This window comes from Psammomys obesus, unplaced genomic scaffold, assembly GCF_907164565.1.
Source record: "Psammomys obesus unplaced genomic scaffold, mPsaObe1.curated_primary_1811, whole genome shotgun sequence".
NCBI classification, from domain to species: domain Eukaryota; kingdom Metazoa; phylum Chordata; class Mammalia; order Rodentia; family Muridae; genus Psammomys; species Psammomys obesus.
Window position 1 is genome coordinate 20,704,866 of NW_026592890.1, and position 14,350 is coordinate 20,719,215.

At 36.2% G+C, this 14,350-nt stretch overlaps 1 protein-coding gene across 1 annotated transcript in view; it reads left to right on the forward strand.

Moving 5' to 3' along the window:
* The window catches only part of Lin28b (lin-28 homolog B), a 95,557-nt gene that overhangs the window by 52,739 nt on the left and 28,468 nt on the right, over positions 1 to 14,350 (forward strand). The window contains exon 3 of the mRNA XM_055616196.1: positions 2,330 to 2,514. Within this exon, the coding sequence (XP_055472171.1) occupies positions 2,330 to 2,514 (185 nt within the window). The remainder of the gene's footprint in view (positions 1 to 2,329; positions 2,515 to 14,350) is intronic.

Sequence of the window (14,350 nt, forward strand, 5' to 3'; positions counted from 1 at the left end):
GGTACTGAAGGGATGATTCATCCTCATTGGTGGGATAGAGTGGGATGCCAGAAGCTTCATTTTGCTACTCAAATTGATTTACATCTTAAGCTTATAAACTATATATAAGTGTTTTCATTTAATATTTTCTAACTTGTTTCCTTAGGTAATGTAAACCATGGAAAGCAAACTAGGGGTAAGGAGTTGCTGTATCTAGGAGCCAGTTTACTGTTACTTATGAAGTCAAATCTTACAAGTAAAATAGGGTCATGTAGTTTATTGTTCAGGAGGTTCAGAGTCTAAGCCCAGGTTTTGAGGCACTGTGTCTGCCTTCGTCAAAGGTCCAGTGAGTAGATAGCGTCATGGTGGGGATATGCATGAGAGCAAGCGTTTGCCTTACAAAACAGGAAGTTGAGACTGCAGGCCACAGTCTCTTTAGAAAACACAAGTCCTGTTGACCTATGGACTCCTAGTAGGCCCAGTCCCCCTCCCCAAAGTTGCACACTATTTCCCAACTTTGGGTCTGTGAATTCTTTGGGGGAAAAGTTTGGAGACAAAGCACATCTAAGATGTAGCAGATGGTTTTAGGACTGTGGACTTGAAGTAGAGATTTTCTGGCCTCTGATCAACTAAGTCAGGGCATTGCTGGACTTAGCAGTATTATTATCCTGGGAATAGTTGGGAGGGGAGAACATTTCTGAAACTAATATGATAAGGTGGCTGTTCCAAGGAGATAGAGCATTTTACCCGTTCATTGGAGCACACACCCTGCTCTCAGTCTCTTTTCAAGTCTGCTGTACTGAGAAATAAAACTTCCTGAGTTTTTATGCATCAGCAGAAATGACAATAATGTTTCTTTCTTTCAACACACAAGTTCAGAAAAATCCCTACAAACTGTATAATATTTCACATAGACCAGAAAAGTCCTTACAAACTGTATAATATTTCACATAGACTAGAAAAGTCCTTACAAACTGTATAATATTTCACATAGACTAGAAAAGTCCTTACAGACTGCATGATATTCCACATTAGATCAGAAAAGTCCTTACAAATTACACAGTCTTTCAAGTTGGAACTTCAGAATATACAAAAAGGAATTCAGACAGGTAAATAAAAAACTAATAATTTAATTATTTTAGTATATTTTGTTTGAATCAGCATATTCATATTGATAAAAAATTAATATTAGAAGAGTGAAAGTATTTGAAATTCAAGTTATGATTTTATAATTAAAAAATTTTTAATAATATAAGTTATAAAAGTCAATTGTTTTAATATGAAATGCTAATACAATAAGGTATCATGTAGAACTTTCTGCTTTGTGCCTCATCTCTATAAAGATAATTGTGTCTTTAAAAATTGTATGTCTGACCCAATGCCAAATAATTATCACTGAAAGTAGGCATGCAAACAGCATTATACAGACAGGGCAGATTATATTGTATCTAATATATGGATGTAATAACAATGAATGAAGAAAGGGGCCATGAATTTGAAAGAGAGCGAGGAGTGGTATTTGAGATGGTTTGGAGGGAGGAAAAGGAAGAGAGAAATGTAATTATATTATAATCAAAAAATAAAAGAAAAAGTGTTAGTGGCATTATAGTAGGCACATTCTTTTCTTTTTTTAGACTCAACTATATCACATGTTTATCTTCATACATCAGTATATAGTGCTAAATATCTTTTCTAAAGAAAAGTAAGTTATTTATTACACTACAAAGAAAGCAGTGGGTAGAACAGTAACAGAACAATGACCTGCCCTAAGATAATAAAAATCTTAGTAATGTTAATCTTGATATGATATTATATAGCTCTAGCACAATTTGTTAATCAATAGATTAAAATGTTATTAAGGCAGATATAATTTTCTTTTACCAGACAGTGCTGTAGTTGCCTAAAAGAATGGATATGTGAGTTTATGTATAGTAGTATCTTGATTTTAAAATGTTATTACATTTATTTACCTATTGTATGTTTATATGTGAATATGGGTGCATATGTGGAGGTCAGAGGAACAACTTGGATTCAGTTCTCTCCTTTTATCACGTATGCTGGGAATTGAACTCAGGTTGTTAGGGGACGGCAAGTGCTTTCCCCTCTGAGCCATCTCTCTGGCTTTATAGTAAAACCTTTGTGGTAGAATTGATGCGACAAAGAGTGTGTACATTTAAATTTTTCTGTCACTAAATTGCTTTTACAAAGTGGTATAGACTTTCAATTGTCAGCATTGTAAGTTTTATCAAACTTCAGTAAAATAAAACAAAAACTATACTTTTGTAATGGATAATAGAATTTCTTACTTTTATAATCTTGATCACTCTCTCTTTCCCCCTACTCTTTACAGAGCAAACTGTTCATGGAAGGATTTAGAAGCTTGAAAGAAGGAGAGCCAGTAGAATTCACATTTAAAAAGTCCCCCAAAGGCCTTGAGTCAATACGGGTAACAGGCCCAGGTGGGAGCCCCTGCTTAGGAAGTGAAAGAAGACCTAAAGGGAAGACCCTGCAGAAAAGAAGACCAAAGGGAGATAGGTAATTGTGCTTTATTTATGAGTGTATTGTATTTGGAAAATATTTTTCAATTCTCTTATCCTTTTGTGAATGGATTTCATAGAGCCTAGCCAAAAGAAAATGTCATCAGTATACAGCTGAGTAGACTGCATCAAGAAGAAAGTCCTATCTTGCAGTTTGGTATGTCTTCAGAGTCCTGAGCCGCAGCCAGAGTGAAGTGTGGGATAGTGCTTGACTACCATTCCCCAGACTGTTGAAAGACCAGAGGGGGAGCTCACATCCTCACAGAGGAGATGCCTCTTTTCTCCCCCTGCTGTTTTCAATGAGAATTTTAAAATGACAACTTACACTTTGAAAATCCAAACATTAAAAACTGAAGCTAGGGGGAAAGTCACTTAAAATCCCAACTGCAGGCAGAAGTCATAAAAAATATACTGTTTTGAAATTTATGAGTTTTTAAAAAAAAACCATTCTTGCATGTCATTCATTAATACCTGCGTACATTCCCACTTTATGAATCCGCCAAAACTTACAAGCAATGCTGTCAGGTCTGGTGAATTTGTTTTCTGTGCTTTAAAAATCAGAACCACTGTATCAATTTTTATATGTACATTTTTGAAATGCCTGATTATATCCTTTGAATAAATATTTACTACTGAAAATCTGGACCAAAAATTATGTATTGAAAGTTTTGATATCTGGTTCTAAACTGCAGTCCAAAATAATTAGAGCAAAAAATACAACTAACAAAAGCAAGATAGCTTACTGAGTCTTATTTTGTCTTTTCTAATTATATAGCTATGGACCTTAGTGTTTTATTTTGTTTTGTTTGTAACATTTGACTGCTGGGTATGTGAACTTTAAATATAGAAAAAAATGGAAAGTTACTAGAAAGGTTTAGTTTAAAGAGAAACATCATCTTTTAATCTAATTTAGTTCTTTATACTAGTTAGCTTTCTGTTGCTATGACAAAATACTTGAGAAAATTAACTTAAAAAGAGGAGAATGATATTTGCTCACTTCACGACTGTTGGAAAGGAGAGAGAGTTGGCAGAGCCCTGAAGATGATCTGTTTTTACCTAGATGATCTGTTTTTACCTTAAGTTTCCAGTACCCACTGAGCTAAACCCAGCAGTGGGTTAACCCATTGATGTTAGTAAAGTAAATCACTCCCCAAGGCTCTCCTTAAGAACACTGCTGCATTGGGGCAAGCCTCTAGCATGAGCTTTTCAGAAACTTTTAGATCCAAATTATAACATTCCTTAAAGTACTTCCTGGCAGCTGTTACTTTAGTGTAGTTTGAAAAAGCAAGAATGGCAGGTCAATGATCAGTAAGGGGTCAGTGTACCAGAGAGATGGTGGTGGTTTGGATTGGGGTGCTAGACATAGAAGTGGTGAGCGAAATTCCTGTATGTTTTGAAGGTGGAGACGGCAGGATTTACTGATGGATCAGATGTGGACTGTGAGAGAAGAAGAGTCCAGGATGATTCCAAGGTTTGTTTGGCCTGGGCAACAAGAAAGATGGAGGGACCAGTTCCCAGGATGGGAAAAACTGCAGGAATAATACATAAACACATTGGCTTGGGGCATGATGAGTCTGCAAGAGGGTTACAAATTAGGTGGATAGGTACTTAATATGGAGTTCTAGGGCTGCAAATGAAATTTCAGCACAAGTTAGTACAATGATATTTATGCCCATAATACAAGAAAAAAGAGGAGTGATCCCTGGGTCATTCTATCACTGGGAAGGAGCAGTGAAAGAGAATGGAAAAGTACGGGGAACCGAGGATCATCTAGAATGAGTTTTGTTTTAGAAGACTGGGAAAGAAAAATCAAGGAGGTGCATATCAGGGCTGTTCAGAGATACTGACCGCTGAGCCTGCAACCACTTAGCAACACAGATGTCATTAATGTACATAGCAAGAACAGCTCTGTAGCCTGGTGGGATTGAAACCTTTGGGTCTTGTTCAACAGAGGATGAAAGGAGAGGAAATAGAAGTAGCAAATACAGCATTTCTAAATTTTAAGAAATTACAGAATATGTATGTGTTGGTGGGGAATGGTTTAATAGAAAAGAAAGATTCAGCATGCAGCAGAGAGGAGGATGGTGGCTGCACTGATTTCTTTGAGTAGGTGTAAAGATAAAATTTAAAGCATAGCTCTGAGATTTGACTCTGACCATGGACTATTTACTCTTAGCCTACAGACAGGTAAGTAGACATGAAGATGGAATTAGATGACCTACTGCACCAGTTTATATCGCTTGCTTGGTGTAGACAGACTTACCCAGAAAGAAGGTATACACATTATAGAAAAAAAAAAAAAGAAAAGAAAGAATTCAAGGCTGTGCCAGGTTAGTAGACATGGATTTCAAGTAAAGTCAGCATGTCGTTGTGTTTTCTCTCACCAGTATAGACTTTACGGCTGCTGCTCTAATTGCTCACATTTATTGATTGTCTTACTCTGATTAACACTGACACAGTTGATGTTTAATGATTTCCACACCTTTATTGTGTTCAAGATGCCATAATTTTTGTCACCAGAATTAGCAACTTCAGCTTTTCATGTGTCACTTTTTACAAAATATTAGAAAAACAGTCCAAACCTGGTGGCACACTACATATAATACCAGCATTTGGGAAGCAATGGAAGTTTGAGGTCAGCCTGATCTATATAGCAAGTTCCAGGTCAGGTATACCACATAGTAAGACTATGTCAATCAAAACAACAACAAATATTAGGAGAACCCCCCCAACAAACTATTCAGATAAGCATGGAGAGCCCAGAGTAGAGAGAATGAGAACAATGTCTGACAGAGTGGTAGCAGAGCTAGGACCCGGATGAGGAAGATGGCTGAGAACTAAAAAGCTCGACAGTCAGAGCTTAGGCCCCTGAAGCCACATGAAAGATGTGTGTGCATGGTGGCCTGCCTGTAAACCTAGTGCTCAAGAAATGCACAGACAGTGAGTCCTTGGAAGAAGCAGGCTAGCTAGATTCAGAATCAGTGGGCTATGGATCATTTGAGAGACCCTGCCTCAAATAAAATGGGAGAGCATAACCAAAAGACTCTTTTTCAACCTCACCTTCCACGTGGAGTAACACGTGTGTCTGTGTCCCTACACACCTGTGAACATACAAATGTGTACCTACCATACTCAGAAAAGAAAAGGTAAAAAAAAAAAAAAATGGGTTTTTGTCAACTAAAGGCTGTGATGATTACCAAGGCACTGATTTGTTCCTTGAGTGCTTTGATCACTATTTATTTCATCAATGAATATTAACTATTTGCAATTTCTGAAACAAAGTAATAAGTGTAAGACTTTCTAATCAGATTTCATGTTTATTTCAAAACATGCAACACAGCCAAAAAAAAAGTCTTATAAAATGTTCTGAATTTTATGCTTTCGTGTTTATTCCCCTTTTCTTAACTTTATTTTATTGTGTTACTATATTTTAAACTATCTGCTTTGAGGTTAATTTGTTATGTTGTCAATAAAAGCATTCTATTGTTATTATTTCCTTACACTTAATTTTACTTTTTACTCTGAATATTTTCATAACTCTAGGAAGCAGAAAACATGGTGTACTTAGCATCCTTCTATATTGATGTTATGTTTTATAATAAAATGTATTTGATGTTATATATTTTATATCTTAAAATATATTACAGATTCTGTAGTACTTTCCCACTTATCAAACTAAGTATAATACTTTTCTTATTAAGGTGGTAATAGTTCACATTAATATTTCCTCTGCTAGGTCTGAGGATATATAGCTATGCAATGGTAGGGTGCTTACTTACCATGTTCAAGGCCCTAGGTTTGATTATAAGCACTGCAAAATAAATATTCCTCATTTGTCTAAAACTTGTATTTTATGGAAACCAGACACCAGATAGAAAGCATGTATTTGGGAACAGGAGATATAGCTCAGTTGGTAGTGTGCTTGTTTGGAAAGCATGAAATCCTGGGTTCCATCCCCAACAAAAAAGAGCTTAGTGATGTATACTATAATTCCAGCACTTGGGATACTGAGTCTGATGATCAGTATCATCTTTATATGTATACCAAATTTGAGGCTAGTCTAGGATATGAGACCCTGTCACAAAACTAAGCAATGACTATTGAGATGGCTGAGCAAATTAAGGCACTTAGCTGCTGAATCTGATAACCTAAGAGTCTTCACTGAGACCCACATGCTGGAAGGAGAGAACCAAATCCTACAATTTGCTCTCCTACATTCACACTTGCTCCATGGCCTGCATGTACACATGAGCCTACATATATCTACACACTCACACATAAAATAACTAAACAAATGCAATTTTACTCCCTCTCCAGACACAAATGAAGCATGCCTTTTAGTTTGTTTTTATGCCTTAGGTATCATGCTGTTTAGAACAGTACCTCCCTGCACAGTTCATTCTTTCAGAAATAGTCCATGACAGTAACTTGAACAGACTGGGCCATTTGTCTTGAAGTGGATACCAAATACTAAATCCAAGAAGGAGATTCATTGCTATGTCTCTAAACTTGCTTCTCTTACTCTTATATTGCTTATAAATTAGGTGTACTGTGCTAAGTTTTTTGAAACTTGAATCTTACCAAATTGTTTCTGTCTACCTATTCACTTAAAGGCAATAGTAGAATGAGAGGTGTGAGTTTTGAATCACTGGATGAATCCAGATTGTAGCTTGTGTTTGCATACTAGTTCCTCATAGTTAGATTGTGGTTATTCATCTTCAGCAAGGCTGTCAGGACAGCCATGTTATGTGGTATTCTGTCATCAGATGCTATTTTTATCTTGGACCATGTGACCAAGATATGGGTCACATATCTTGTGGGGCAAGCTTCTCCATTTACTCTTGTAATTAGTAAGCCCTTTGTTGGAGGAGATACCTTAAGACTGTAAGTAATCCATTTATCATCACACTGAATTTTTTTCATTTATTTCTTAGTCAGAACCATTATTTTCTGGGTTCCCCCATGATTTATAATCTATAGAATCATTATTGACTTCAGTGATCAAATTTCCACTCCTACCAACATCTTGTTAGCCTCATAACAGGTCCCTATTATATTTTTTTTTAAATATGTAGATGCTGCCTTAAGCAACTCTTGAACTTAGAGCTTACAACATTTTGAAAATAATGGTGTTAGTCCTGGGGATATGGATTCTTGGGGAAGTTCTTGCCTTCTCACATACAAGGCCTTAGTGTTAATGCTAGAAATTTAAAAAATGACATTAGACAATTGATTTGGTTTGCTGAAGCACAAAAAGGATAGAATTTCAGTTAATTTTTTAAGAGAAAAATTAACATTGGTACATTTTTATTTGTTGTTTGTTTGGAATGTTGATTTTATTTTATTTATCAAATTGTCATAAATACCATTTTTCGTCTTATTCATAGTTCTGTGAATTCTCATACATGTACATTGCCCCTCTTAGCATCATGATTTATTCAGAACAATCAGTTACCCCCAACAAATAACCTCTCACTGCTATTTATAGCTACCCATCCCTAATCTATAACCTTGGCAATGAGTAACATGTTCTTTCATATTATTATTGGTTTTGTTTTGGTGAATGGCATATGAACAGATTTGTTTCACAACCTTTCGAATTTCCCATTTTTCTTTCATCATAATGCTTTTGAAATTGATCTGCGATATTGAATATATCAGTATTCATTCTTTTATATTGTTGGATAGTATGCCTTTAGGAGCCTCTAACAGTGATTTTTTAATTCTGCTATTGAGGAATTTTGGGTATTGTCAGCTGTGGCAGTTATGAACAACATCTACAAAGATTATGTAAGAGTAGTAGATTATGAAGAGTAGATTATGAAGTAGTCTTGGGTTTTAGAATAGGATTGCTATGTGATGGCTCTGTGTCATGGTGTGTGTTTAACTTGGTTTTGCAGAGAAGTCACATTCTTCTGTACTCCTGTCAGCAGTATGTGAGCCACCTACTATGCAGATTTGCCAATAATTGGTCTTTTTCAACTGAACATAAACATAGCTACTCCACATATACAGTGGCCATGGTTGTGATTATGGTCTGTTGTTGTGGTTAGGATTTCATTTCAGTAACAGTTGCTGATGCTGACACTATTCAAGGTATTTCGATGCTATTGTCTTTATCCTCTGGTGAACTGTGTCTTTCCACATTTTTTGTTGAGTTGTTTATTTTCTTGTTAGTATTCTGAGAGCTTCTAATATGCATTGTGGATGCAGAACATTTGCCAGATAAACTTTTTCCATTTTTTTTTATTCTGTAGCTTGTTTTACTCTTTTGTAAATAATCTTGTAGAGTATAAGTTGTTTTTTTTTTTTTAATTTTGATGAAGACAGTTTAATTAACCTTAGTTTGATGTCATGTTTAAGAATTCTTTGCTTAAGAGCTGGGCATGGTGGCTCATGTCTTCAATCCCAGCACTTAGGAGACAGAGACAGGCAGATCACTGCGTTTGAGGCCAGCCTGGTCTACAGAGTGAGTTTGAGGACATTTAGGGGTACACAGAGAAACCCTGTCTCAAAACAAACAAACAACCCCCCCCAAAAAAAAGGAAAAAGAAAATTCTTTGCTTAACATTAGCTCACAGTATTTTCTTCCATGTTTCTCTTATAGCACACTTTCTCGTGTGTTTTAAATTTCCGTTTGTTGGTTTGTTCTTATTGCAGTGCTATTATTTTCATTTATTTAATAATCCAATGAGAGTTAGCTTTGTATCTGGTGTAACATTTAGATTGATTTATTTTTGTTAATTATATGAATGGTTCAGATGGTATCTGTTAAAGAAGAGTGTTTGTTCTGTATGAGATGAAATAATTTTGTATATACTATTTAGTTTGTTTGATGTTTATCTTCAGAAAAGTAAGGAGAGGAAAATCCCTCATTATAAAATGAAGGTGGCTAATGCAAAATTAGAGACCTTATGCTTTTTTGCTTTTTTTCTTTAAAATTAGCTTTGTCTTGGTATATTTCTCTAAAGACTACAGTTTACTATGAAAAAAGAAGTAACAGTTATATTTAAGGTAGGTTAATAAAATGATGATTTTGTCTGATATTGTGTTGATATGACACAATCCTATCAGACTATGTTATGGAACTATTTCATTATAAAATTTTAGTTCATACTTGCAGATATTTGGGGTGACTAGCCAGACTTGCAGCCGTGAGACAATTGGTCTAGAAATTTTTGTGACTTGATGCTGAATAATTAGTAAATAAAATGCACATAGCTTCAGAGCATAGGTAGCACATTCACATATGGAAGATGTGTCTGTGTTTAGATATCTGGCTCTGGGAAGTGTCTATTTAGTTTCTCTTTTCTCCTCTTGTAACCAACCCTCTTTTCCCCCAACACAGTGACTGTTATCTTTGTTCTCCCTAACCTGTACCTTCTGGCTGAACCATGCTCTGATAATAAGGGAAAGTCTTTGTCAGCAATGGTGGCTTGAGTTCTTGAAAACATAATTTGTATTTTAAAAAAAATCTAAGCATATTCCAGTGCTTCTAGTTAATTTGCTGTAATATTTAATTTTTAAACTATATAGCATATGAGTACTTTTTTCCTCTTCTAGATAACTTAAAGTAATATTTTGTTTCTAAAGATTGCTCGTTGCTAAGGTTTTTGAGTGGAAGTGCAGTGTAAATCAAATGTAAATCAAAAGTATTTTATTCATTACTATTAGAAAGAGGCTTTAGTTAAAGATGGCTTTCATTTACACTTGATTCGGATTTGGTATTCCTGTTAGCCCAATATTGAAATGACACATTGTGATATATTATCTTTATGACCAAAAAGACCAGGGTAAATATAAATAGAATTTAATTCTCTGATATCCGATTTAAACTCAACTTAAAAGCACCCACACACTTCTGGTTTTTACATGAGACATATGATAGTTAATTTTTATAAAACAATAATTTTGTGGACTCAAACTATTTTAACTTTGTAAGAAACTTTGGGAAGGGATTTGAAGTTAGAAAATTCATCAGATGAACGTTGCTTAATGAAGAGCTGTATGTGTTATTCACCACTTGGAAAATGTTCACACGGTGCCCTGGCTCACTCTCAGAACAGGAGGCTCCACATTGGCTGGTTACAGTTCTCCCCTCACTGCGCTTCTGCACGGGATAACCTTTCCCGTTCATTATCTCCACAGTGTAATTTGGAGGTTTCTAGTTACTTTACACGGGAAATCTAGTGCTGTGTCTTTTGAATTCTTAATAGCATTCCTGAAAATAATAAGCCTAGGCTTAGACTTTGCTGTTTTCCTTTAAAAAGTACTTTAGTGGTATTAGCTTCATGTTTACTGTATCCCAGACCCTGTTTCCAGAAGAAAATTAAAATGCTATTTAGGTGCTAGAGGTATTTGGAAAAAAAAATGTAAATCAACGAATTCCAATAAATAACTGTTTCACCCTGATACTTGTGTGATTAGATGTAGGAATTTGCTGTTTAGTAGGTTCCTATTGTGGCAGAGAAATCTTTCAGGCATGAATTGATAGGCCAGATCCTTTGAGGTCTGTCTATCCTGACCTATGACCCCTATTCTTACAAGATCAACATCTGAGGGCAGGAGATTAAGGCAGTTTAAAGACTGGAATGGTAAATGGAATGGAAAAATTAGCCAGCACATTTTGGGTGCAAAACATCAAAGTCATCAAATAGCTTGCTTATTTTAAACCTGGCTTATGGGTGTAACAAGCTAATTTTACCATGTCTGTTGGAGTTAGAAAAAAAAAAGTTTAACTTTAGGTACTATTATGGGACAATACATTTTAACTATGTGATATAGGTTTAAATTTGTACAACTTAACCTCAAAATATCAGGAAATGAAAAATAATGTGTCTCATTCTTAATATTTACTGTGAAATAATTATTAACAATGTTGAATAAAATGTAAGTGCTTTTACTGTCTCATAATTTCAAGTGCCCAAACTGTACTCCGGATGTACACTGTTGCGCTGCAAGAAGAGTAAACTTTTCTTTAAAAGCTGGAGGGAGAAAGGAGGAGAAAATGCATTAATCAGGTGGAGACAGTTTGTCCTTCTGAGACCTTGCTGTTAAAGCTTTACATCCTGCCTCTTAAAAAGTATTTCTTCAGCTTTTTAATTTTATGCTCTTTATACAGTAACTGCTAATTCCTGTGTTTATCACTTGTTAGAAATTTCACACAGCCCTTCATTTCACAGTTGTTTCCTGGGTAGCTGTGAATTTGCATTCTTCCTGCTGAACAACTGCTAAGGGCTACAGCTGGATAACTGAACTGTTACTTCCATGTTTTTGTTAATTTATGTAGCTCCTAAGAAAGTTAGTAAGACCAATAGTATACCCAAGTTTCTTCAATTATTATTATTTTTTTGCACTTTTTAAAATTCCACATTACAGCCTAATTTTTGGGTGTTTTTCCTAGTCCTTTCTTCTTGTGATTATTTGGCCAGAGATCTTTTAATGAGGCAATTATAGTTGTTTCCTCCATTCACATTCTCTTAGCAGATGCTCTCCCTGCTGTGACCTCAGTTTAGACCAAGCAGACAATGTGCCATTCTCATCACCCTCTCCCAGACACTGTGTGGGGCTGACTTCATCGTGGTGTCGCACAGGTCTCCCCAATGTCTAGTAGGAACGCTCAGATGCCAAGTGGCAAGCAAGCCGAGTTTTAGGTTGATTTTCTGATCACTGTTTTATTCTAAGTATAATAAATACACAAATGTCTCTAAAGAAAAACAATGGAAGCAACTCTGATAACATTGCAACTTACAACATAGACTGCATTGTTTCAGTGTAAAGTTTTATGAGAGTGGATAACTTAAACTCTGAAATCATTGCAAAAGAGAAAATATATTTAGCTAATAATATTATGTATATTTCTACCACCAGAATGATAACCCACTACCATTGGACTGTCCTTATGTATGTCTTTAAAATGAGCATATGGCATTGTTTAAAGTATCATTTGTTTAAATGTTTGAAATTTAATTATAAATTCTTATATATCATATCTTATACTGTGGTATTCAGTTTGTTCTTGTGAGAACAGAATAAAGTGTAGTCAAATTGAATATTAATCAACAAAAATTTCCATATGTATGCTGTTAAATCCCTCCACTGAAATAGTAGTCCTATACTTCAGTTACTGGAAACAAAAGGGAATACCAAAGCACCATTAATGAGAGACAAAGCTAATTCTGTTCTTATGAAGCTGAAGAGCTCGCAAAGGTTATTCTACATTTATACTAGAATTTAACGTTTTTATGGTTAAATAGATTATGAACATGAACTACTCTCAAAGAAAATGTTATTTTTGTTGATAATTTTATATTAATAACATAACACATTACACAAAATATCTCCATGTACTTCTTAGAACTAGTAATCTAGTAAAACAGACTACTGTTTTATAAAATCAAATTTATTATCAGTGAATTTCCATTAATGTCCATTATTTAAAAAGTACATTTTTGAAGTCATGGGTGCTTCAGGGCTACGCAGAAAGCTTAGTAAAATACTTGCCTTGTAAACCGGAGCACTTGAGTTTAATTCCCAGATCCAGCCTACAGATTCAAGTGTGGCTGTGTGTTCCTGACTTCAGGGAGTTAGAGACAAGCACATAAATCTCTGGGACTCACCAGACAGCTGGTGGCCTCGCTTCCTTGGGGAGTTCTAGGCCAGTGAGAGATTGCTCAAAACAGGGTAGGGGCCGCAGCAGCGGGTCAGTAGGTGAGAAGCACTAGCCATGTAAACATAGTAACTTGAGTTTGGTCTCTGGAACTCAAGTAAAAGGCCAGGCGCTGTGGTGTGCATCTGTAACGTCAGCACTTGGAGGCAGAGCAGGAGAAGAGCAGAGCTGGTTACCCTGGAGTACACAGGGTGACAGCAGAAGCAAAAGAGACCCTGACTCAACAAGATGGAAGCAAAAATCAGCTCTGAAGGTTGTATTGGGGACGTTGACATGGCTCAGTGAGTAAAAGATACTTGCTGACAAATCCTGAGTTTGATTCCCAGAACCAGTGTGGTAGAAAGAGAAAACCTATTCCTGTCAACGTGTCTTCTCACCTTCACACATGCACTGTGGTACACAGACTCTTACACACACACACACAGACACACGCATATACACTGGTTCACACATACCTACACACACACACGCACACACATGCACTGTTCCACATGCATCTGCGCACACATACTGTGGTACACATACATCTGCACGCACAAATACTATGGTTCATATGCATCGACACACACGATATGGTACACATGGCCAACACCATATGCATCAACACACACGATATGGTCCAATGGCCAACACCAAGCAGCACACTAACACACACGCCTGCATACAAAGAAAACAAGGACGGTACCTGAAGAATGATGGCTGAGCTTTCTGCTGTCCTTGGCACACATTCCTGTCTTCACACACTTGCACATGCATACAGACACACACACATAAACTTTTGGTACAGCAGAGAACAGGCATTAAATCTGAAAAGTCAAGGAAGAATTGAAAAATATGTATTTATTTATTTTGTTTTTTGAGACAGGGTTTCTCTGTATAGCCCTGGCTGTCCAGGAACTCACTGCGTAAAACAGGCTGGCCTTGAACTAAAGAAATTCACCTGTCTCTGCCTCCAAAGTGCTGGGATTAAAGGTGTGTGCCACCACTGCCAGGCTTTGTTGTTACTTTAAACTGGGTTATTAGGGGGGAAAAAATCAAACCTCTCCCTTGCTTTTAGGAAAGAAAGCCCCTCGTGGAGTGGGGGATAGGAAAATGCTTAAATATCAGGGGCTGTGGAGATAGTTTGTTGGGCAGGGTTGGATCTCTAGAACTTGCGTGATGTTTG